The sequence below is a fragment of the Anolis carolinensis genome, unplaced genomic scaffold (assembly GCF_035594765.1).
Source record: "Anolis carolinensis isolate JA03-04 unplaced genomic scaffold, rAnoCar3.1.pri scaffold_10, whole genome shotgun sequence".
In the NCBI taxonomy this organism is placed as follows: domain Eukaryota; kingdom Metazoa; phylum Chordata; class Lepidosauria; order Squamata; family Dactyloidae; genus Anolis; species Anolis carolinensis.
The window spans coordinates 4951668-4978026 of record NW_026943821.1 but is presented as its reverse complement, the minus strand read 5'-3'; the positions used below and the strand labels follow the sequence as shown (position 1 = coordinate 4978026).

General features: G+C 38.7%; 3 protein-coding genes across 6 annotated transcripts in view; 2 read left to right on the top strand and 1 right to left on the bottom strand.

Annotated features, from left to right (window-relative positions):
• wdr62 (WD repeat domain 62) overlaps positions 1–1141 on the bottom strand; it is a 40785-nt gene extending 39644 nt beyond the window's left edge. For both annotated transcript variants that reach the window (XM_062962366.1, XM_062962367.1), the window contains exon 1: positions 956–1141. In XM_062962366.1, the coding sequence (XP_062818436.1) occupies positions 956–1063 (108 nt within the window). In that variant the 5' untranslated portion in view covers positions 1064–1141. The remainder of the gene's footprint in view (positions 1–955) is intronic.
• Positions 1142–2050: 909 nt separating this feature from the next.
• Positions 2051–17278, top strand: thap8 (THAP domain containing 8). The gene is made up of 4 exons (XM_008124421.3): positions 2051–2204; positions 4364–4556; positions 6426–7421; positions 10652–17278. Exons 1-4 carry the CDS (start codon positions 2122–2124, stop codon positions 10796–10798), a joined length of 1419 nt encoding a protein of 472 aa, XP_008122628.1. The 5' UTR covers positions 2051–2121; the 3' UTR covers positions 10799–17278.
• Positions 17279–21760: 4482 nt separating this feature from the next.
• The window catches only part of clip3 (CAP-Gly domain containing linker protein 3), a 71518-nt gene continuing 66919 nt past the window's right edge, over positions 21761–26359 (top strand). For all 3 annotated transcript variants that reach the window (XM_062962429.1, XM_062962428.1, XM_062962430.1), the window contains exon 1: positions 21761–21923. The gene's annotated coding sequence lies outside the window, so the exon portion shown is untranslated. The remainder of the gene's footprint in view (positions 21924–26359) is intronic.

Sequence of the window (26359 nt, the reverse complement as noted above, 5' to 3'; positions counted from 1 at the left end):
GTGCTTAATTTGTATAACGATTACCTAATTTGATGTTTAATAGGCTTTTCCTGAATCCCTTCTTATTATCCAACATATTCACTTATCCTGCCGGCCTGTTTATGTTGGATAAGTGAGATTCTACTGTTTATTGATAATCTTATATTATCTGCTTAGAACTGGATTATATGAGGCCCCTTCTTCACAGCTGTATAAAATGCACACTGAAGTGGATTATATGGCAGTGTGGATTCAAGATAATCCAGTGCAAAGCAGATAATATAAGATTATAAATGGGTTATATAGTTGTGTGGAAGGGCCTTGAGTCTACACTGCCATATAATCCAGTGCAAATTAGATAGCCTAAGTCTGCCTGTCCCCTAACTGAATCCTGGCTGTCCCTTGGCTTGCTAGGAGTTGGTTGCTAGGAGACGAAGTGGGCAGAGATTAGCCCTCTAAACTGGAAGCAATTGGATAAAAAAATTATTGCTCTCCCTCTAATTAGGACTTTGTTTTTCTTTTCTTTTTGTTGTATCAACCTGGAGGCATGGATGAGGGGTGTTGTCAAATTTTGAGGTTGCGGGGCCTGTACTTTTGTTGTTTTGTGAGTCGCCGTGATGCCATCACTCTTTTATATATATAGATATAAAATGTATAAATGATATATAAATAATAATACTCCGATATTAAAAACATTTCAAATAAGGATGCTCAACTAGTATTGACAGTTTAGCCCCGCCCTTAAAATTACAGCCCCGCCCACAGCTGCCCAAACCCCGCCCCTTTTGTTGTCCTACTTATATTGTCTTGACTTCGCCCCGCCCAGATACTTGCTAGCCCCGCCCGCCCACGCCCCCCGTGCTCATTAGCCCCGCCCACGGCTGCTCTAAGCCCCGCCCCTAAGCCATTCCCAGTCTGACTGAGCCGAACTAGCCCCGCCCACTCCGTGACGCTAGGTGTAAGCTCCGCCCCTCACCGCCTCCTCCGCTCCCTGAAGTTTCGACTTTCGCCTCATGCTGAAAAGTGGCGGCGAGTCCGCTCCGGAACTCGCGGGTCCCGCGAAGAAGCCTCCTCCGCCGGCCATTTCCCCGGTGAGATGCTCCTCAGGAAACTCCGCCGGCTGAAATAACCGTCGCCGTCCGAAACTGCGCGCGGCCAGCCGGCTCTGCCCCTTTATTGGACAAAGCTGCTGTCAATCACAGAACAATTTAGCCAATAAGGGCGAGGCATTTCCTTCCGCCCCTTAGCCAATAGGGAAGCGAAATGGATCTGCCTTCTTCCCGCCTCGATCGTGGAATCTACGAGTTCGAATCCCACTGTGTCATATTTGTGATAAGGTTTTTTTTTTAAAGTGACATTTATTTTTGTGATACTCGTTACAAATATCTTAAAATGGCTGTATGGCCATTTGGAACATCCAAAAGCATTCTCTCCTGACGTTTCACCCACATCTATGGCAGGCATCCTCAGAGGTTGTGAAGTCTGTTGGAAACCAGACCAGTGGGGTATATATATCTGTGGAATGATGTCCAGGGTGACATGTCTAGAAGAACTCTTGTTTGCCTGAGGCAAGTGTGAATGTTGGCTTTGATTAGCATTGAATAGCCTTGCAGCTTCAAAGCCTGGCTGCTTCCTGCCTGGGGGAATGCTTTGTTGGGAGGTGTTAGCTGGCCCTGATTGTTTCCTGTTTGGAATTCCCGTTTGCTGAGTGTAGTTCTTTATTTTCTTTCCTGAATTTAGAGGTTTTTTAAAATTCCTATAATAATAATAATAATAATTATTATTATTATTATAGGAATTTAAAAAACTCTAAAATCAGGAAAGAAAATAATAATTATTATTATTAATTCCTGGAGCCAGATTTTGCAAGCCCGCTCAATGCTAATCTGCAGATGCCATTAGACAGAGATGCAGGCGAAACGCCAGGAGAGAATGCTTCTGGAACATGGCCATACAGCCCGGAAAACTCACAGCAACCCAATCATCTTTACTAGCTCTGTGGTTCGCCCCGCCCCCTGCCGCTCCCAGCCAATGGGAGCCCGGATCGTCTTCCTACTCAGCGCACTTGTGGGTTTTTCCCGCGCCGCGCATGCGCAGTTTCGAAAAGGGGAAATCAGGCGCAGGAAGGAGGAGGAAGGAGCCATGACCAAGCACTGCCGGGCTCCCCATTGCTTTAACTCCGCGGGGCAGCCCCGCCCGGACGGGCAACGACTCAGTTTCTACAAGTCAGTAACAACTTCCTGAGTTCTTTTGTGTGTATCTGTTGGGCTGCGACGTCACTCCGGAGCCTGGCTGTGACGTCACACAGAGGAGGCAAGATTGTGACGTCACTTTGAACCAGAAACACTTTCCCAACATCTGGTCTTTTTTTTACTTCTTAAAGGCAGCATTTAAAGACATGTGATCCTTTCTATTGACTTCCTTAGCCTTGTGACGTCATGGAGGAGCTTCCTGACGTCACCAAGGCCTGGTTGTGACATCACACTGAGCTTTGAGTTGTGTTTCCCCCCACTTCTTCCCACAACAGGCCCCCCAAAATCTACTTTTTTTAAAAAAAAGAAGACAATACAGTAGAGTCTCACTTATCCAACGTTCTGGATTATCCAACGCATTTTTGTAGTCAGTGTTTTCAATATATCATATTTTGGTGCTAAATTCGTAAATACAGTAATTACTACATAGCATTAAAGTGTAATGAACTACTTTTTCTGTCAAATTTGTTGTATATCATGTTTTGGTGCTTAATTTGTAAAATCATAACATATTTTGATGTTTAATAGGCTTTTTCTTAATCTCTCCTTATTATCCAACATATTCACTTATCCAACATTCTGCCAGCCTGTTTATGTTGGATAAGTGAGACTCTACTGTATTTTGAAACCAAAAATTTTAAAACTGGTGTGTAGAGTCAGGTTGTGACATCATGGAGGAGCCTTGTGACGTCATCGCCTCCTTGACTTGATCTTATTTTTTCTTATAATGTGGCTGCTTTGCTTCTTATATAACGACCTCCTTTTAGTGGGAACCTACTGAAGGCCCGCCCCACAGGAAAAAAAATTGAGAAGGAATGAAAATAATAATAAACTTTATTTTAATTTGCCAACGTAGTTAAAACAGTGGCTAATGGCTTTGGTTTTTGTTTATTTAGTTTTAACTACAGTAGAGTTTCACTTATCTAAGCTAAATGGGCCCGCAGAACCTTGGATAAGTGACTATCTTGGATAATAAGGAGGGATTGAGGAAAAGCCTATTAAATATCAAATTAGGTGATGATTTTACAAATTAAGCACCAAAACATGTTATACAACAAATTTGACAGAAAAAGTAGGTCAGTATGCAGTAATGTTATGTTGTAATTGCTGTATTTACGAATTTAGCACCAAAATATCATGATATATTGAAAACATTGACTTCAAAAATTTATTTATTTATTTACTACATTTATATGCCGCTCTTCTCACCCCGAAGGGGACTCAGAGCGGCTTACAAATCAAATGTATATACAGTAGAGTCTCATTTATCCAACATAAACGGGCCAGTAGAACATTGGATAAGTGAATATGTTGGAGGAGGAAGGAATATTATTACAGTAGAGTCTCACTTATCCAACATAAACGGGCCAGCAGAACATTGGATAAGTGAATATGTTGGATAATAAGGAGGGATTAAGGAAAAGCCTATTACACATCAAATTAGGTTATGATTTTACAAATTGAGCACCAAAACATCATGTTTAACTACAAATTTGACAGAAAAAGTAGGTCAGTATGCAGTAATGTTATGTTGTAATTACTGTATTTACGAATTTAGCACCAAAATATCATGATGTATTGAAAACATTGACTACAAAAATGCGTTGGATAATCCAGAACGTTGGATTAGCGAGTGTTGGATAAGTGAGACTCTACTGTACAATATATTATTAGCATAGCACAAAATAAGCATTAAATTGCTATATTGTACTATATAATTTTATGATAATATTAATAGTAGTATTACATTTAATATATAGTATATAATTAATATTATATTGTATTATTAATTAGTATAATATTGTATTACATAATATCAATATAATATTAATATTATGTATTAATATTGTAAAAATGCCTTGGATAATCCAGAATCTTGGATTCACTGCCATATAAAATCCAGATTACCTGCTTTGAACTAGATGGCAGTGTGGACTCATATAATCCAGTTCAAAGCAGATAATGTGGATTATCTGCTTTGAGGATCTGGATTATATGGCAGTGTAGAAGAAGCCTTAAGCAACCAGTAAAAAAATCTTAAGGAATGACACTTTATTGCAGACATGGGCACACCCGGAGGGCCGAAGTTTCCCATGCCTGGCTGAAGGAGTCTTTTGCTTTCTTCTGCACAGGTTCCCACTGCACAATCCCAAACGCCTCCGTCAATGGCTCTCCCAGATGAAGCAAGAGAAATGGATCCCGACCAAACACCAGCACCTCTGCAGCGAACACTTTGCGCCGTCTTGCTTTGAGTATCGATGGGGAATGCGCTACCTGAAGCCGGATGCCGTCCCCACCATTTTCCAGACGTCGAGTGGCCCATTGGTGAGTTTGGGTCTGCTTTCCTAAGGTGTGGATGGGAGGGAACTACTGGCTGTTAGGAATTGTGGGACCTGAAGTCCAAAACACCCGGAGGGCTGAAGTTTGCCCATGCCTGGCCTAAATGCTAATTGAATCATAATGTTGGAAGAAATCACATAGGCCAGGGGTCCCCAAACTAAGTCCCGGGGGCCAGATACGGCCCTCCAAGGTCATTTACCTGGCCCCCGCCCTCAGTTTTAGACTTAGACTCACCCAAAGTCTGAAATGACTTGAAGGCACACAACAACAACAATCCTAATTAACTTGACTATCTCATTGGCCAGAAGCAGACCCACACTTCCCATTGAAATCCTGGTAGGATTATGTAGGTTAAAATTGTTTTTATTTTTAAATATTTTATTGTTATTTCATTTACTAATATTGTGCTATGGTAATATCATATATTGTGTACCTATATACATATAATATTGATAATCTATATATATAAAAGAGTGATGGCATCAGGGCAGCGGACAAAACAACAAAACTACAGGCCCCCCCAACCTTGAAATTTGACAACACAACCCATCATTCATGGCTCTAGGTTGATACAACAAAAAGAAAAGAAAAATAAAGTCCTAATTACAGGGAGAGGAATAATAGTTTTTATCCATTTGCTGCCAGTTAGAAGGCTAAGCTCCACCCACTTGGTCTCCTAGCAATCTACTCAGCCCAGGGGACAGGCACAGTTAGGCCTCACTTAGGCCTCTTCCACAGATTATCAGATTTTAACTGGATTATATGGCAGTATAGACTCAAGGCCCTTCCATGCAGCTATTTAACCCATTTAGAATCTTATATTATCTGCTTTGAACTGGATTATCTTGACTCCACACTGCCATATAATCCACTTCAGTGTGCATACTAAACATAAAGACAACCATACAACAGACATTCAATACCACCACTACCTCAACAATTTTTCACCAACACCACCAGACAACGCCACAGCAACGCGTGGCCGGGCACAGCTAGTAATATTATAATGTAATACAATATAATACTAATAATAATACAATATAATAATGTTAATTATATATTAAATGTAATATTAATATTACAGTATAGTGGTATAGTACAATATAGTAATAGATAATGCTAATATTGTGCTATGCTAATAATATATTGTATGTACATACAACTTGTAAACTGCTCTGAGCCCCCTTCGGGATGAGAGTGGGTGGGGTATAAATGTAGTAAACAAACAAACAAACAAATAATTGTTGTTGGGGTTTTTTGCACTACAAATAAGACATGTGCAGTGTGCAAAGGAATTGGTTCGTTTTTTTCTCCAAATGATAATTTGGCCCCCCAACAGTCTGAGTGACCCTGAACTGGCCCCTCCACTTAAAATGTTTGAGGACTCCTGCCCTATAACCTGCAATGTAAGGAGCCTCCGGTGGCCTAGGGGATAAAAGCCTCGTGACTTGAAGGTTGGGTTGCTGACCTGAAGGCTGCCAGGTTCGAATCCCACCCGGGGAGAGCGTGGATGAGCTCCCTCTTCCAGCTCCAGCTCCTCATGCGGGGACATGAGAGAACCCACCCACAAGGATTGTAAAAACATCAAAACATCTGGGTGTCCCCTGGGCAACGTCCTTGCAGACTGCCAATTCTCTCACTCCAGAAGCAACTCTGGTTGCTCCTGACACGGGGAAAAAAAACCTGCAATGTCATTGGAGGGAGTTTCATTGGTGTCTCCTGAGTAGTGGGAGCTGTAGCTGTTTGTGGAAGTGGGAGCTTGCCTGTGGAAGTGGACACCCCAGCCATGCACATACATATGTAATTTCACTTTTATTATGTATATAGATTTTTTTTAACTTTTTTTAATTCCAGAAGAGGGAAAACTCTGCCAGGCCTCCTTGTGACGTGCCATCCAAAAAATTCATCCTCAAGAGCCAGGGAGAGGAAAGCATGCCAGGGCTCCAGAACAGCAGCCGCCAGGAGCCACACGCACTGGAAACAACGCTTGCCTTCGCCATCGATCCCGGCATGGGTTCCACCCCAGTTTATGTGGAAACCCAGCCATCTGCCTCGGACTTGGGCTTCAGCCCTCTTGTCGGAGCCGTGAACCTTGTCCCATTGGTTCAAATCGTGGAGCCCCTCAAGGCCGTGACGCTGGCGGTGGCTTCCCCGGCAGGGGCCGTCCCAGGCCAGCCTTTACCGGAGGCAGTAGAGCAGCATGTGGTCGACCTCGTGGCCTCTTTGCCACCAGCTCAGTCCACGGTTGGGGTCTCAGGGCCGTTTTGTGCCAAGATGGTTGCCGCCACTGACCAGGCCCTGGTGGTCAACGAGTCTGAACAGGGTGCACTCATCATTGAAAACGTCTCCATCGAGCCCTTCCTGGAGGCCGGCCCTTCCACTGCCGCCGTCCTCAGCTCCCTCCGGGAATCCTCTGCGGAGATGGTGGCCTATTTTGAAACCATCCCCAACGCCCCCATTGCGGCGGCCGCCTCTTCCGGCGTGACTCCCCCCGAGACGGTGCTCTCCTCGGCACTCAGCCTCCCCATCGTCTCCACCGTCCCCATCGTCTCCAACCAGGCCTCCCTGACCAAGAAAGAGGAAGAGGAGGAGGAAGAGGAGGAGGAACTGGGAGAACTGAGTTCAGAGGAGTCCGTGGAGGAGCAGCTGGAGGAGCACCGCTACCACAAGAATCAGGAGGGGAGCACGGCAGAGCTGGCGGAAGTGGTGCTCAGCCTGCAGAAGAAGGTGAAGGTGCTCCAGCAGCGGCACCGGCGGCACTGCGCCAAGTTGGAAGCCATGGAGGGGGTGGTGGAGCAGCTCAAGAAGGAGAACCTTGTCTCGGAGGAGAAGCTGAAGCTCCTCGAGATGGTAAGTCAACATGATGGTTGCGAGGATCTCCTCTTATCCCTACAGCAGCAATGTCATCTTTGAATGACTGTAGTGGGAGTTAAGTTCCTGGGGTAGATTTTGATCAGACATTGGAAAGAATGTACTTCAACTATTTTATTTATTTATTTATTTACAGTATTTATATTTCGCCCTTCTCACCCCGAAGGGGACTCAGGGCGGATCACATTATGTACATATAGGGCAAACATTCAATGCCCATAAACACATCGAATCGAGACAGAGACAACAGACAGACAGACCCAGAGGCAATTTAACCTTCTCCTGAGGGGATGTTCAATTCTGGCCAGAGGGGGGAGCAGCTGCTTCATCATCCACTCTGATGGCACTTCCTCATTCCAATGTTGTAAATTAGTTAAACTTGCCTCCCCACTTTTATAAGTGGTACCTTATTTCCTACTTGATAGATGCAGCTATCTTTCGGGTTGCTAGGTCAGCAATGAGCAGGGGCTATATTTTATTTTTAATTGACGGGTGCTCACCCTGCCATGGGCTGGCCTCAAACTCATGACCTCAGGTCAGAGTGATTTATTGCAGCAGCTGTTTACCAGCCTGCCCACAGCCCAGCGCAAGCCATTAGTAGAGGTGGATAAATAACACTATTTTTTATGGTGTCAAAAGCAACTTGAGAACATACTTCAAGTCACTTCTGGTGTGAGAGGATTGGCCATCTACAGAGATGTTGCTCAGGGGACGCCCTGATATGTTACCATCTTGCTTGGGAAGCTTCTCTCCTGTCCCCGCAAGCTAGAGCTGACAGATGGGAGCTCACCCTGTCTTGCAGATTTAAACCGGCAACCTTCAAATCAGCAATCCAACCTTCAAGTCAGCTGTCCAGCCAGCACAAAGGTTTAACCCCTTGCGCCACTGCAGCTCTACAACAACACTATGCAACACTATTATTATTAATGATATTAAATGATATAATAATAACAATAACAATAGTGTTGCATATAGTAACAATATGTAACACTTATTAATGATATAATAATAATAACAATAGTGTTGCATACAATAACACTGCAATACTATTTATATTTATTATTATTATTATTATTATTATTATATCATTTAATTTCCCAGTCATAGTGGATTCCCAGACTGAACCTCCATGGTAATTCTAATTCTCATTTTACTTAAGTGCGATTTGTAGAATCTCCACAAAAAATCAAACCTGTCCCTGCCATGTTCCTCCTCATGTATGCTGGCTTTCTTTCTCAACCTTTCTGCTTTGCAATATTATTACATGATTTTTGTTCATGGGAAATGTCTGTTAAACTTCAAAAACTTTGTTTTTGCGGAACATCCTCCAGCACGTTTTGCTCTAGCTTTCCAGTGAGTATCTCATTGAGTCTCGACCAATTCAACATAGTTTATGGCAGCCAGAAAAACAAAGTTTCGGGAGTAGAACAACTTCTTTCAAAGAAAGTCCTGCACAATTAAACAGTAAATAACGCTTTTTAACCAGGAACAGAAAAAATCTCAAATGTTGATATTTAGTATAATAATAATAATAATAATAATAATAATAATAATAATAATAATAATAGCTTCTTCACGAAAAGAGTGGTTTGGCAGTGGAACCAATTGCCTACAGAAGTGTGTGCCTTCAATAATAATAATAATAATAATAATAATAATAATAATAATAATAATAATAATAATAATAATGGGATCTGCGTGCATCATCCGAAAATACATCACACAGTCCTAAACGCTTGGGAAATGTTCGACTTGTGATTTTGTGATACGAAATCCAGCATATCTACCCTGTTTCCCCTAAAATAAGACATCCCCAGAAAATAAGACCTAGTAGAGGTTTTGCTGAATTGCTAAATATAAGGCCTCCCCCAAAAGTAAGTTTTGTTTGGAAGCATGCCCGGTGCCCACCAAACAAAACACCATAGCATGCTTTATTTTTCCAGTAAACACAGCTGCGTTTTCCCCAGATCTTAGCATCATAGGATGGCATCCTTGTTGTTAGCCTCGTATTTGGTACCTTGGGATTCATTGAGGTCCTTCCCCCTCTTTGCGACATAAAGTCACTCTTTCTTATGGATATGAAGAAAAGCAGGAGCAACCACACAAAGCTTTAGCATTGCTTTGTAATGTCAGGGAAGTGGAGCTTCCATGTAAACATGTCAGATATTGAGACGACAGGTTTCTGCCCCAAGGAATGTCTCAGATTTAATTTGAATAATGGCAGGAAACTCTCTGAAGGAAGAGTGCAAAAGAGGAGAAGCAACGGTAAGGAAAGAAGCACTGTTTCTTAGATTAATCCATTTAATAATAAATAATAATATTTATATTTACAGTAGAGTCTCACTTATCCAAGCCTCACTTATCCAAGCCTCTGGATAATCCAAGCCATTTTTGCCGTCAATGTTTTCAATATATCGTGATATTTTGGTGCTAAATTCATAAATACAGCAATTACAACATAACATTTATTGTGTATTGAACTACTTTTTCTGTCAAATTTGTTGTATAACATGATGTTTTGGTGCTTAATTTATAAAATCATAACATAATTTGATGTTTAATAGGCTTTTCCTTAATCCCTCCTTATTATCCAAGATATTCGCTTATCCAAGCTTCTGCCGGCCCGTTTAGCTTGGATAAGTGAGACTCTACTGTATTTATTACGGTCGATGACCAGCAACATAAAATGTACAAGCATCAGAATAGCATAGAAACATATGCAATTAGATATTAAGAAACACAGTGAAGAACAAGGTTAAAACACAGTATTGAATGTGGTAGTTAAAATGGTATAAAACATTTATATGCTAAAATGGCAAAGGTAAATGCTGAAGTAAATATTAAAACCTACTAAAACCTTGGCAACATCTTGCACCGACAAGCTATAGCTGCTGCATAAAAGCTAGCAACTTTGGCAGTAATTTTGGGGTCTTGGTCTGCCAAAAGATAATCAACATAAAACCTTACAGATCTCCCTGGTAATAAACTTTATTTATACCCTGCCACCATCTCCCCAGCGGGGACTCGGGGCGGCTACATGGGGCCATGCCCAGAACAATACAATATAACAGAATATAAATAGAACAACAAGTCATAACACATTGAACAATACAATAAAAGATAATATAAGATGTTTGGAGGGGATGCCCACTTGGAGTCTCTTCCAACTAGGATTCTATGGTGATATAATTTTCTTTTCTTTTTCCCAGGCCTGCCTTCAGTCTAGCGCTATAATCCCAGAGAGCGGTGGCGCAGTCGCCATCATTTGCCAGGACAATGACCAGGCTCTGGTCTACGCCGTTCCTCAGCTTCAGGACGAAGGGAATGAGACCATCATCCACGTCAAGGAGCAGTAGCCTCACAGGAGACGCTCGGGAGGCAATCCTTTGCTCGACGTGACCAAAGGCACCTTTCTAGGAAATGTATGGAGAGCATGTGCCCTCCTTCAGTTGCCGGATTCACACAGCTGGCAAATTCCAGCTCTGATGGCCTTATTGCTGCAGCACCTTATTTTGTGGGGAAGGGATATAGGGTTTTTTTCTCTTTGTCTGAAATGTGATTGCATATAAAATGGTCTTTGTTAGGGGAAGGAACCACTGGCAATGTCTGTATCTGCCTCCCTCTCTGTGCCTGAGCTGAGTTTGGAATTTTAATTTTGGGTAGAGAATAATAAGCCCGAGCTACTCATTGAGTTGTTCTTGTAAGAGTTTGCTTTTTGGACAATGCAAGAACTCGTTTGACTGAGCTGAATTGGGAGTTGTTGCTTTTAGAGTTATAATCCAGGGAAGTAGTGTATTTCATCGTATAATAGTCGCAGTTTTAAATCGACTTTTTAAATCAATAAAAGAGGGCTGCGACTATTACTCTTTGGACAGTGCGAAAACCCACTTGACTGAGCTGAATTGGGAGTTGTGGCTTTGGGAATTATAATCCAGGGAAGTACTGTATTTCATCGTACAATAGTCAAATTTTTTAATCTACTTTTTAAATCAATAAAAGAGGGCTGCGACTATTACTCCTTGGTCAATGCGAGAATTTGCTTGACTGAGCTGAATTGGGAGTTGTTGTTTTGGGAGTTATAATCCAGGGAAGTAGTGTATTTCATCGTATAATAGTCGCAGTTTTAAATCAACTTTTTAAATCGATAAAAGAGGGATGCGACTATTACTCTTTGGACAGTGCGAAAACCCACTTGACTGAGCTGAATTGGGAGTTGTGGCTTTGGGAATTATAATCCAGGGAAGTACTGTATTTCATTGTACAATAGTCACACTTTTTAATCTACTTTTTAAATCAATAAAAGAGGTCTGCGACTATTACTCCTTGGTCAATGCGAGAATCTGCTTGACTGAGCTGAATTGGGAGTTGTTGCTTTGGGAGTTATGAACCGGGGAAGTACTGTATTTCATCGCATAATAGTTGCACTTTTTATCCACTTGTTATGAATAACTTTTCCATAACTTTAACGCATAGGTTGTTTTATTGCAATTTTCCAGTAAGAGAAAGGGTATCAGAACTTGTACACTTTTACACAAAGAATGGCATTGGACATACATACTTACAGATTCTATGTAACTGCATTGAATCCACAAACAGCCTAACAAACAAAGAGGAATTACATTTTTACTTAGCATTCACATTACACATACACATTCATTCATCATCATGCATTCATCACCATTCTTCCTCCGTCATCTCCTGGAGAATCTGAGACCAGATTGCTTCCCTGCAAATCTGCCAACGCACAGCTCCCAAACTTCCAAAATACCAAAACGCATTCTCTTTCCCTAAGAGCAATGCCAAGGATCAGAAACTCACTCCCTGCAAACCTATCATGACTCCAAAATTGCACTCTTTTGTCTTCCCTTGAGAAAAGGAGGCAGTGTCCAGAATCCTGCTTTCCCATAGCAGATCTGACACTCCATTTCTTTCAGTAGAGCATGGTGGGTGAACAGCATAGCTGTCTGCCACAATTGAGAATTATTAGATTGAGTCTTTTATAGGACTACTAGCTGTGCCCGGCCACGCGTTGCTGTGGCGAAGTATGGTGGTATGGGAAATAAAGTATTGAGGAATTGGTGGGCAGAGATTAGCCCTCTAAACTGGCAGCAATTGGATAAAAACAATTATTGCTCTCCCTCTTTTTGTTGTATCAACCTAGAGGCGTGGATGATGGGTTGTGTTGTCAAATTTTGAGGTTGGGGGGCCTGTAGTTTTGTTGTTTTGTCCGGTGCCCTGATTCCATCACTCTTTTATATATATAGATTCTGCTGATGTTGTTCCAAAGTTGTAAATGAATGATAGATATTTTTCCAGCCTGAAACACATTGATTTCATCTCAGTTCCTGGCAGATGTTGACTCTCCTTAATTAGTGTTGGTAAACATAAGGAACCTTATAAACATTTCCCTAACTTACAGAGCCATTGTCTCTGATAATTTAAACACATTATTTTTCACCAAGAGTTCATCAAGTCAGCAATGTCAACAGTTAATCATTTGTCACAGTCCTTATCAACAACTTTTAATAATAGTTCCTGAGTGTAATAATAATAATAATAATAATAATAATAAGTTTATTTATATCCCGCCTCCATCTCCCCCGAAGGGGACTCGGGGCGACTTACAGCAAAATCAAAATACAAGCAATGATAAAATATAAAACATCAAAGGACAAAAACAAAAACCAATAAAAATTATACACAATAGGTTAAAAAACACAACACAGAATTAAAACATCAAATTAAAAACAATGAGGTTGCAATAGTGGATAAGCAAGGTGGACATTATGGGTAACCAATTCGTAAATAGATAAAGTGCATTAGAATCATTTAAGGTCACATTAGGTAGGGAGGAGTCCTGAATGATAGTTGTTACTGAGTGTAGTTGTTTTCCAGGTCTCAATATTTTAGAATTGTGTCTTCAATCCACTTCAACCCCGTTCATACTCCTTTCATTCAGTTCATTCATCATATTTATCCATGACACACTTTTTTATTCGACACAAGAGGGGTGCGACTATTACTTGAGGAAAAAAATCCTTTGATTTCTCTCATTTCTTTTTTAAAAAAAATAAAATGCCTTACCTCTGAGACAGATGGAGTGGGGGGGATGATCCATCCTCAAACAAACAGGTCAATTTCTGTTTTGCTTGTTTGCCTCAGAGAAAGGAGGAGAGAAGATTCCCCCTCCCTCTCTTCTTTGAAGACAATGCATTTTACAAAATCCAAAATCAAGCTCTTTGGAGGAAGTATCCAAGTTCCAGAAATGTCCGTGTCAGGATATGCCTTTAAACTGCCTTGTCTTCGGAGAAAGGGGAATCGGCCCAAATGGCTCTGCGACTATTATGGGAGGAACACAAAAATATCAAAAATGGGAGTAGGGGACTATTATGCAATGAAATATGGGTAACTCTTTTCAGCTTTGTTTTTGCTGCAGGGTAGTCGGTTTCTTGTTGGAGTGGAAACACAGCTCTGTTATGTTTCAGATGCCGAAATTTCTCGGGCTTTGTTGTGTCCAACCTCAAGGGCTTCCAGAACAACTTATGCATGCGTTTGTATGATTGTGGTGTGTGTCTTTGAGAGAAAGAAGGGAGTGGCACCTTCCCTTAGCGTTTAGTGGCATCTTAGCATCTTTTAGCCAAGAGCTCAGGTTGGTCCCCTCTTTCCCTATTTCCTTTTGAGCAGAGTAGGAAGCAATTCCCATGAGATGATGCATGTACATCAGGGGTCCCCAAACTTTGTAAACAGGGGGCCAGTTCACAATCCTTTGGACCATTGGAGGGCCGGACTATAGTTGGCCACCAAGCAATAATAATAATAATAATAATTATTATTATTAATAACAACCAGTACAGGTGGTCCCAGTGGTGATGGGCACATTGGGTGCCGTGCCAAAAGATCTCAGCTGGCATTTGGATTTGGAATTCTCTGCCCAAGAGTCCCATTTTTATTTTGTCATGGTATTTTAATAATATATTTTTGTAACCGTATCAATAATAATAATAATAATTGAACTTCAAAGACTATGGCAGAAACCAGTGCAGGTGGTCCCGGTGGTGATCGGCGCATTGAGTGCCATGCCAAAAGATCTCAGCCGGCATTTGGAAACAACAGACATTGACAAAATTACGATCTGCCAACTGCAAAAGGCCACCCGGCTGGGATCTGCACGCATCATTCAAAAATACATCACACAGTCCTAGACACTTGGGAAGTGTTCGACTTGTGATTTTGTGATACGAAATCCAGCATATCTTATCTTGTTTGCTGTGTCATACAATGTTGTTGTGTCAATAATAATAATAATAATAATAATAATAATAATAAAAAAGAGGGTTGGGAGAGACCCTTTGGGCCATTGAGTCCAACCCCCTTCTGCCTTTGTGCACCAAAAGCACAAGCAAAGCACCCCTGATAGATGCTCATCCAGCCTCAATGTTAATAATGATGATGATGATGATGATGAAGAAGAAGAAGGTTGGAAGAGACCCTTTGGGGCATTTAGCCCAATCCCCTTCTGCCTTTGTGCACCAAAAGCACAAGCAAAGCACCCCTGACAGATGGCCTCCCAGCCTCAATGTTAATAATAATAATAATAATAATAATAATAATAATAATAATAATAATAATAATAATAATAATAATAATAGAGAAGAGGAGAACCCTTGGGTCATTTAGCCCAACCCCCTTCTGCTTTTGTGCCGTGGGGGCCGGATAAATGGCTTCGATGGGTCGCATGTGGCCCCCAGGCCTTAGTTTGGAGACCCCTGATGTACATGGTAAGATACCGGGAGAGCGGGAGAATGCAGTGTTTTTGGTTGGCAATGGGAGAATTATTTGTTATGGAAACTATTTTACAAGAGGGCTTGAGGAACAATTATATACGCATGGATGTAGAAACCAGGGTGAAAGCAGTTTATGAAATTAGATCTAAGAACCTATAGCAGGGACGGGAAGACCTCACATTTGAAGATGCATAGGTTTGCTAGAACCTTTGCTATCCATCAAACTACAGTTGGCTTTTCACATTTGCCTGGATGAAGGTCAGAAATGGAATAGAAATAGAAATACAGTAGAGTCTCACTTATCCAACATAAACGGGCCGGCAGAATGTTGGATAAGAGAATATGTTGGATAATAAGGAAGCATTAAGGAAAAGCCTATTAAACATCAAATTAGGTTATGATTTTACAAATGAAGCACCAAAACATCATGTTAGACAACAAATTTGGCAGAAAAAGTAGTTCAATACGCAGTAATGCTATGTAGTAATTACTGTATTTATGAATTTAGCACCAAAATATCACGATATATTGAAAACATTGACTACAAAAATGCGTTGGATAATCCAGAACGTTGGATAAGTGAGACTCTACTGTACTGTTTATTTTTTTTCATTGAGAGAACACTTATCTTGGAATCTCTTATCATCATCATCATTATTATTATTAGATAGATAGATAGATAGATAGATAGATAGATCTGTTTATTGATTAGTGCACTGACTATATCAATAATAAAAGACAAAAAACAAAAATACACAGACAAATAGACACTAATCACTATGTGTTGTCGAAGGCTTTCATGGCCGGGATCACAGGGTTTTGTGTATTCCGGGCTGTATGGCCATGTTCCAGAAGCACTCTCTCCTGATGTTTCGCCCACATCTATGGCAGGCGTCCTCAGAGGTTGTAAGGCATGGAGCAACTAAGCAAGGAAGGTTAATATATATCTGGAAAGTCCTGGGTGTGAGAAGAACTTTTTGTCAATTGGAAGCCAGCGTGAATGTTGCAGTTAATCACCTTAATTAGCATTGGAAAGGTTCATCTCCTGCCTGGGGGGCATCCTCTGTTCAGAGTCATTAGCCGTCCCTGGAACTCTTCTGTTAGCAGAGTGTTGCTTCTGATTTTTGAGATTTCTTAATATTGGTAGCCAGATTTTGTTCATTTTCATGGTTTCCTCCTTTCTGTTGAAGATGAACCTTTCCAATATAATAATAATAATAATAATAATAATAATAATAATAATAATAATAATAATATAGTAGAGCCTATTAAACATCAAATTAGGTTATGATCTTACAAATTAAGCACCAAAACATCATGTTATACAACAAATTTGATAGAAAAAGTAGTTCAATACGCAGTAATGCTATGTAGTAATTACTGTATTTACGAATTTAGCACCAAAATATCATGATATATTGAAAACATTGACTACAAAAATGGCTTGGATAATCCAGAAGCTTGGATAAGCAAGGCTTGGATAAGTGAGACTCTACTGTAATAATAATAATAATACGTGGAAATGTGGAGAGCTGACTGCAGAGCCTGGTACAGAAGTCTTCTCAGTATATGAATAGGGAGAATTATATGGGAATTAATTATTATTAGCAGGCTGTTTGTTGTGTTCTCGATTGAATTTCTTTGCAGTTTGCTGAGTGTCTAGACTGTTTCCAGCCCTTTTCTTTCAGGGTCCCATGTAGTTCTGTGACTTACCCTTAAGTTTCCATCTCATACAGTAATTTATTTTCGGGATAGGCAACACACCTTCCCTTGTCTTATGTACAAAACAAAGTGATTGTTTCCCAAGCGGGTGATGGAGCGAATGTGATCCTAAATCCTCTTTCTTAATGGCTATTTAATGTGTTTGAATTTTTTTTTAAAAAAAATCATTATTGTAAATTAACCTGGGATTTGGGGGAGATGCTAGGAACCAAAATGCAAAGAAACGACCTTATGATTGTTGATCTGGGTGAGAAGTGAGGAAAAGCGAGCAAAATGTGTGTAACAGTGCTGTAATTTTTAACAAATTAATAAAATGGAATATGGAATATGGGAACGAAATGGCGAGTCCTTTTGTAAAGGGGATTGTTAACATATAAAGGAATTCCTTCTACAATATCTTCTACTCCAAAAACAAATGAATTATACAATATTATACTACTAATAATACAATATAATAATATTAATTATATATTATATATTAAATGTAATATTACTAATAATATTAGCATATAATGATATAGTACAATATAGTAATTTAATGCTTATATTGTGCTATACTAATAATATATATATTGAGCTTTCTGTCTTCTTGCATTATCCCATCTTTTTCTTACCTTCTCTAAGCCTGAGTAATAAGTGTCCCTTCTAATTATCAGTCTTCTTATACATGCTCTATTTCCCCCTTAGTTTTAATAATATCCATGTGTTAACATAGCTCATAGTTGGTTCTTTTGTTAATACGTTAGTAATGCATATGTAAATACATAAATACTTATTATATTACTCTATCTTCCATGCGAATTCTGTATATATAAATGTACATACATATACAGTAGAGTCTCACTTCTCCAACATAAACGGGCTGGCAGAACGTTGGATAAGCGAATATGTTGGATAATAAGGAGAGATTAAGAATAAGCCTATTAAAAATCAAAATAGGTTATGATTTTACAAATGAAGCACCAAAACATCATGTTATACAACGAATTTAACAGAAAAAGTAGTTCAATATACAGTAATGCTATGTAGTAATTACTGTATTTACGAATTTAGCACCAAATATCACGATGTATTGAAAACATTGACTACAAAAATGCGTTGGATAAGCGAGTGTTGGATAAGTAAGATTCTACTGTATATGGTTCTGAAATTAGTGTGCCTCTTACCATCGAAGGCGTCTTAGAATAAATACGGTATATATCTCTATATAAATATATACAGTAGAGTCTCACTTATCCAAGACCCGCTTATCCAAGGTTCTGGATTATCCAAGCCATTTTTGTAGTCAATGTTTTCAATATATCGTGATATTTTGGTGCTAAATTCGTAAATACAGTAATTACAACATAACATTACTGGGTATTGAACTACTTTTTCTGTCAAATTTGTTGTCTAACATGATGTTTTGGTGCTTCATTTGTAAAATCATAACCTCATTTGATGTTTAACAGGCTTTTCCTTAATCCCTCCTTATTATCCAAGATATTCGCTTATCCAAGCTTCTGCCGGCCCATTTAGCTTGGATAAGTGAGACTCTACTGTAATATACAAACAAGCTCACAATCAACAGCACCTTAGAATACAAGAAATATGGTAGATAAGTGAGTCTTGGATAAGTGAGACTCTACTATAATTAGAAATTAACAGTCAAAATCCTTAAAACTGGTTAAAAAACACTTAAAGCTAGAAACACAGCAGCCCTTAAAAGCCTCTTTCAGACAGTCCCAATAATTTGAAGCTGTGTTGTTGTTGTTGCTGTTGTTGTTGTTGTTGTTATCTGTATTTATATCTCTCCTTTCTCCCCATAGGGACTCAAGGTGGCTAACCACCACACAATCTAATAGCAACTTAAAACAAACTCCCTAGTATATTAGAAGGAAACCGTGGGAAGAAGTGGGCCTCCTGTCTCTTTATATCGTCATTCTTGTTAATTATTATTCCAGACCATCTCCAGACATTGCTAAGGAACGAAACTTTGGAAGAGGCCTTGCAACACAAACAGCCGAAAATAATGTCCTTGAAGGCAGTAGATCTTGCCTGGTATTGGAAGCTAAGCAGGGTCAAGCCTGTTGTTGTTGTTGTTGTTGTTGTTGTTATTTCACTTGGGTTCGACTTGTGATTTCGTGATGCAAAATCCAGCATATACATCTCATTTGCTATGTCATACTATGCCCTTGTGTCAATAATAATAATAATAATAATAATAATAATAATAATAATAATAATAATAATAATAACTACAGCTGGACAACATCAAGCATGAACATGTGAAGACTGTGGTCAGCAAAGAATACAAACAAAGGGTCAGAAACATTCTCAAAAGCAAGTTCAATGGAGGCAACACCATCAAGGCCATAAACACCTGGGCCATACCTGTCATAAGATATACTCCTGGCATTATAAACTGGACACAGATGGAACTGGACAATTTGGACAGAAAAACAAGAAAACTCATGACCATTCATCATTCCCTGCACCCTCGCAGTGATGTTGACCGGCTCTATCTGCCTAGAAGATCAGGGGGCAGAGGACTCTTACAAGTAAAACAAGCAGTCAAAGAAGAAGAACATGCCCTGGCAGAATATGTAAAGCAAAGTGAAGAACCTGCTTTGATTGAAGTCAAAAATCAGAAACTCCTCAAAGCACAGCAGACAAAAAACCAGTAGAAGAAAACCGCACTACAAACTAGAGCTGACAGCTGGCACAACAAAACATTGCATGGAAAGTTCCTTGACAAAATTGAAGGAAAAGCTGATAAGGAGAAGACCTGGCTCTGGCTCACGAATGGGACCCTGAAGAAGGAGACAGAAGGCCTGATCCTTGCAGCCAAGGAGCAAGACATCAGGACAAAGGCAATTAAGGCCAAGATTGAAAAATCAGCTGATGACCCAAAATGCAGACTGTGCAAGGAAACCGACGAAACCATGGATCATATCCTCAGCTGCTGTAAGAAAATCGCACAGACAGACTACAAACAGAGGCACAACTATGTGGCCCAAATGATTCATTGGAACTTATGCCTCAAGTACCACCTCCCAGCAGTAAAGAACTGGTGGGATCACAAACCTGCAAAAGTATTGGAAAATGAGCACGCAAAGATACTGTGGGACTTCCGAATCCAGACTGACAAAGTTCTGGAACACAACACACCAGACATCACAGTTGTGGAAAAGAAAAAGGTTTGGATCATTGATGTTGCCATCCCAAGTGACAGTCGCATTGACGAAAAACAACAGGAAAAACTCAGCCGCTCTCAGGACCTCAAGATTGAGCTTCAAAGACTGGCAGGAACCAGTGCAGGCGGTCCCGGTGGTGATCGGCACACTGGGTGCCATGGCAAAAGATCTCAGCCGGCATTTGGAAACAATAGACATTGACAAAATTAAGATCTGCCAACTGCAAAAGGCCACCCTACTGGGATCTGTGCGCATCATCCGAAAATACATCACACAGTCCTAGACACTTGGGAAGTGTTCGACTTGTGATTTTGTGATACGAAATCCAGCATGTCTATCTTGTTTGCTGTGTCATAATAAAATAATAATAATAATAATAATAATAATAATAATAATAATAATAATAATAATATTACGATCTGCCAACTGCAAAAGGCCACCCTACTGGGATCTGTGCGCATCATCCGAAAATACATCACACAGTTATAGAAACTTGGGAAGTGTTCAACTTGTGATTTTGTGATATGAAATCCAGCATATCTATCTTGTTTGCTGTATCATACAATAAAATAATAATAATAATAATAATAATAATAATAATAATAATAATAATATTACGATCTGCCAACTGCAAAAGGCCACCCTACTGGGATCTGTGCGCATCATCCGAAAATACATCACACAGTTATAGAAACTTGGGAAGTGTTCAACTTGTGATTTTGTGATACGAAATCCAGCATATCTATCTTGTCTGCTGTATCATACAATAAAATAATAATAATAATAATAATAATAATAATAATAATAATAATAATAATAATAATATTACGATCTGCCAACTGCAAAAGGCCACCCTACTGGGATCTGTGCGCATCATCCGAAAATACATCACACAGTTATAGAAACTTGGGAAGTGTTCAACTTGTGATTTTGTGATACGAAATCCAGCATATCTATCTTGTTTGCTGTATCATACAATAAAATAATAATAATAATAATAATAATAATAATAATAATAATAATATTACGATCTGCCAACTGCAAAAGGCCACCCTACTGGGATCTGCATGCATCATCTGAAAATACATCACACAGTCCTAGACGCTTGGGAAGTGTTCGACTTGTGATTTTGTGATAAGAAATCCAGCATATCTATAGTAATAATAATAATAATAATACATCACACAGTCCTAGACGCTTGGGAAGTGTCCGACTTGTGATTTTGTGATAAGAAATCCAGCATATCTATAGTAATAATAATAATAATACATCACACAGTCCTAAACACTTGGGAAGTATTCGACTAGTGATAGGAAATCCAGCATATCTATCTTGTTTGCTGTGTCAGACTATGTCATAATAATAATAATAATAATAATGATGATGATAAATAATTAAATAAATAACATCCAAAACATTTTGCATTTCAACGTGTGCAAAATCATAGGTAGCGTGATGCTTCCGATTTATATCTGTAAGTTGTTGCGATCACCTGCAATGAGGCACAGGGAAAAAATATCTAGAGATATCCCAATTGTCTCGGGAGGGATGCCAACATTTTTGCATTTCAGATGCATGTCCTTTGCCGTGGCTTTGGCCTGCCTTCCGGGCTCCTTTTGCCAAGGAGGCGGGGATGGGGAGCCGAGTGGTGCTGATGCTGCGCATGAGCCGGAGCGGATGCTGCTGATGCTCAGGCGCCTCCATCACCACCACCACCACCACCACCACCACCGCCTCTGTGCACCCGTCTCTCTCTCCAGCCCTGCCTGGGAATCCTCGCCTCCTTCCCTTCTTCCCAGGTAAGGCTGGGGTCCTGGGGGGCCGGGTTAGGGTCTTTTCTTCTTCCCCCAGGAAAAGGCTGCACGATCCCCGCCTGGGAAGCAAGGCCTGCATCCGTCTCCATCCCTCCTCTCCTTGGCGCAGCCTCTCTGCCCTGATGCACACACACACAGAGGGTCTCCGAGGAAAGACCCCCACCCTCCCATTTCTCCCGGACCCCTCTTCCCAGACCCAAAGGGACCGCACCACACCCCTCGCCCCCATTTCCCAGGCCGGATTCCCTATTATTTCTCGCCCCCCCCTCCCCATCCCATAGTATTTCTATTATTTCCAGCCTCCCCCTCCCAGATTTCCTGTATCTCCTTCCCCCATATTATTCCCAAAATCCTATATTATCCCCAATATGTCCTTCCCATATTATTCCCAATACCTCCCATATTTCTAAGATCCCTCCCATATTATTTCCAGTATTTCCCAAGTAATTCCCAATATCCCTCCACATATTATTCCCAAAATCCTATATTATTCCCAATATGTCCTTCCCATATTATTCCCAATATCTCCCTCCCATATTTCTAACATCCCTCCCATATTATTTCCAGTATTTCCCAAGTAATTCCCAATATCCCTCCACGTATTATTCCCGAAATCCTATATTATTCCCAATATGTCCTTCCCATATTATTCCCAATATCTCCCTCCCATATTTCTAACATCCCTCCCATATTATTTCCAGTATTTCCCAAGTAATTCCCAATATCCCTCCACATATTATTTCCGAAATCCTATATTATCCCCAATATTTCCTTCCCATATTATTCCCAAAATTCCATATTATTCCCAATATCCCTCTCCCATATTTCTAATATCCCTCCCATATTATTTCCAGTATTTCCCAATATCCCTCTCCCATTTTTTAATATCTCTCCCATATTATTTCCAACATTTACCAATATCTCCCTCCCATATTTCTAAGATCCCTCCCATATTATTTCCAGTATATCCCAAGTAATTCCCAATATCCCTCCCCCATATTATTCCCAAAATCCTATATTATTCCCAATATTTCCTTCCCATATTATTCCCAATATCTCCCTCCCATATTTCTAACATCCCTCCCATATTATTTCCAGTATTTCCCAAGTAATTCCCAATATCCCTCTCCCATATTATTCCCAAAATCCTATATTATTCCCAATATTTCCTTCCCATATTATTCCCAATATTCCATATTATTCCTAATATCTCATATTATTCCCAATATCTCCCTCCCATATTTCTAACATCCCTCCCATATTATTTCCAGTATTTCCCAAGTAATTCCCAATATCCCTCCCCCATATTATTTCCAAAATCCTATATTATTCCCAATATTTCCTTCCCATATTATTCCCAAAATTCCATATTATTCCCAATATCCCTCTCCCATATTTCTAATATCCCTCCCATATTATTTCCAGTATTTCCCAATATCCCTCTCCCATTTTTTAATATCTCTCCCATATTATTTCCAACATTTACCAATATCTCCCTCCCATATTTCTAAGATCCCTCCCATATTATTTCCAGTATTTCCCAAGTAATTCCCAATATCCCTCCCCCATATTATTTCCAAAATCCGATATTATTCCCAATATTTCCTTCCCATATTATTCCCAATATTCCATATTATTCCCAATATCCCATATTACTCACAATATCTCCCTCCCATATTTCTAATATCCCTCCCATATTATTTCCAATATTTACCAATATCTCCTTCCCATATTTCTAACATCCCTCCCATATTATTTCCGGTATTTCCCAAGTAATTCCCAATATCCCTCCACATATTATTTCCGAAATCCTATATTATTCCAAATATTTCCTTCCCATATTATTCCCAAAATTTCATATTATTCCCAATATCTCCCATATTTCTAATACCCCTCCCATATTATTTCCAGTATTTCCCAATATCTCCCATATTTCTAATATCCCTCTCCCATATTATTTCCAGTATTTCCCAAGTAATTCCCAATATCCCTCTCCCATATTTCTTATATCTCCTTCCCTGATTACTAATATCCCTCCCCCATATTATTTCCAAAATCCTATATTATTCCCAATATTTCCTTCCCATATTATTCCCCATATTCCATATTATTTCCAGTATTTCCCAAGTAATTCCCAATATCCCTCCCCATGTTATTCCCGAAATCCTATATTATTCCCAATATTTCCTTCCCATATTATTCCCAAAATTCCATATTATTTCCAATATCTCCCTCCCATATTTCTAATATCCCTCCCATATTATTTCCAGTATTTCCCAATATTTCCCTCCCATATTTCTAACATCCCTCTCATATTATTTCCGGTATTTCCCAAGTAATTCCCAATATCCCTCCACATATTATTTCCGAAATCCTATATTATTCCAAATATTTCCTTCCCATATTATTCCCAAAATTCCATATTATTCCCAATATCTCCCATATTTCTAATATCCCTCCCATATTATTTCCAGTATTTTCCAAGTAATTCCCAATATCCCTCCCCCATATTATTCCCAAAATCCTATACTATTCCCAATATTTCCTTCCCATATTATTCCCAAAATTCCATATTATTTCCAATATTTCCCTCCCATATTTCTAATATCCCTCCCATGTTATTTCCAGTATTTCCCAAGTAATTCCCAATATCCCTCCCCCATATTATTCCCAATATCCTATATTATTTCCAATATCTCTCTCCCATATTTCTAATATCCCTCCCATATTATTTCCATTATTTCCCATGTAATTCCCAATATCCCATATTATTTCCAATATTTCCCTCCCATATTTCTAATATCCCTCCCATATTATTTCCAGTATTTCCCAAGTAATTCCCAATATCCCTCTCCCATATTTCTTGTACCTCCTTCCCCGATTACTAATTTCCCTCCCTTATATTATTTCCAAAATCCTATATTATTCCCAATATTTCCTTCCTATATTATTCCCAATATTCTATATTATTCCAGATATCCCATATTATCCCCAATATCCCTCTCCCATATTTCTAATATCCCTCCCATATTATTTCTACCCTCTCTCTCTCATATTTCTAATATCCCTCCCATATAATATTCCCATATGGGAGAGGGATATTAGAAATAATATGGGAGGGATATTAGAAATAAGGGAGAGTAATATTAGGAATCTGGGAAGGAGAAATATTGTGGGAAATACAGGAAATATGGGAAAAGGATATAGGGAATAATATGGGAGGGTTATTAGAAATATAGGAGGGAGATGCTGGAAATAATAATAATATCCTCCTCATATCATTTCCAATATCCCGTATTATTCTAATATCTCCCATATTTCTAATATCTTTCCCATATTATTTCCAATACCTTCCTCCTATATTTCCAATATCTCCAGCCTGTGTTTCCAATATCCCTCTTCCATATTATTTCCAATGTCCCAATACAATGTTTTATTAAGAAAGGAAAGCATTGACATGAATGTCGTTGCACACGGAAATAAAGAAAAAAGGAGTACAATAAATAGGCAGGTGGAAAGAAAGCATTATGGAATAATGGGCATCAAGGAACATATTATTATTATTATTATTATTATTATTATTATTATTATTATCATCATCATCATCATCATCATCATCATCATCATCATTCATCAAATTATTATTTTGTTATATTGTTTTATTATATTATTCATATTATATTTATTGTTTCTATTATTCTTTTGTTTTATTGTTTTATTATGATATTATTATGATATTTTATTATGCTTTTGTTTTATTGTGATATTATATTTTAGTATTTTTATTATTCTTTTGTTTTATTATATTATCATCATAATCATTGAAATAGGCAGGTGGAAAGAAAGCATTATGGAATAATGGGCATCAAGGAAATTATTATTATTATTATTATTATTATTATTATTATTATCATCATCATTATCATCATCATCATCATCATCATCATTAAAATTATTATTTTGTTATATTGTTTTATTATATTATTCATATTATATTTATTGTTTCTATTATTCTTTTGTTTTATTGTTTTATGATATTATATTTTATTATTATTTTGTTTTATTGTGATATTATATTTTAGTATTTTTATTATTCTTTTGTTTTATTATATTATCATCATTATAATCATTGAAATTATGTTATTATGATATATTTTATTGTTTTTATTACTGCTTTATTATGATATTATTATTACTATCATTAAAATTATATTATGATGATACTTTATTGTTTTTATTATTCTTTTGTTTTTATTATTATGGTATTATTATTACCATAATCATTAAAATTATATATTATTTTATTGTTTTATATTATGATATTATTATCATTTTGTTTTATTGTTGTATTATGATATCATTATGATTATTTCAGTTTTATTGCTTTATTGTATTTTATTATTGTTATTATTTTGCTTTAT

What these genes read in the sequence shown, in the direction of transcription:
- thap8 (XM_008124421.3), top strand. Translation starts at nt 2,122, where the DNA reads ATGACCAAGCACTGCCGGGCTCCCCATTGCTTTAACTCCGCGGGGCAG. An exon ending in CAACGACTCAGTTTCTACAA is followed by an intron (nt 2,205 to 4,363) that starts GTCAGTAACAAC and finishes TCTTCTGCACAG; the next exon opens with GTTCCCACTGCACAATCCCA. An exon ending in AGACGTCGAGTGGCCCATTG is followed by an intron (nt 4,557 to 6,425) that starts GTGAGTTTGGGT and finishes TTTTAATTCCAG; the next exon opens with AAGAGGGAAAACTCTGCCAG.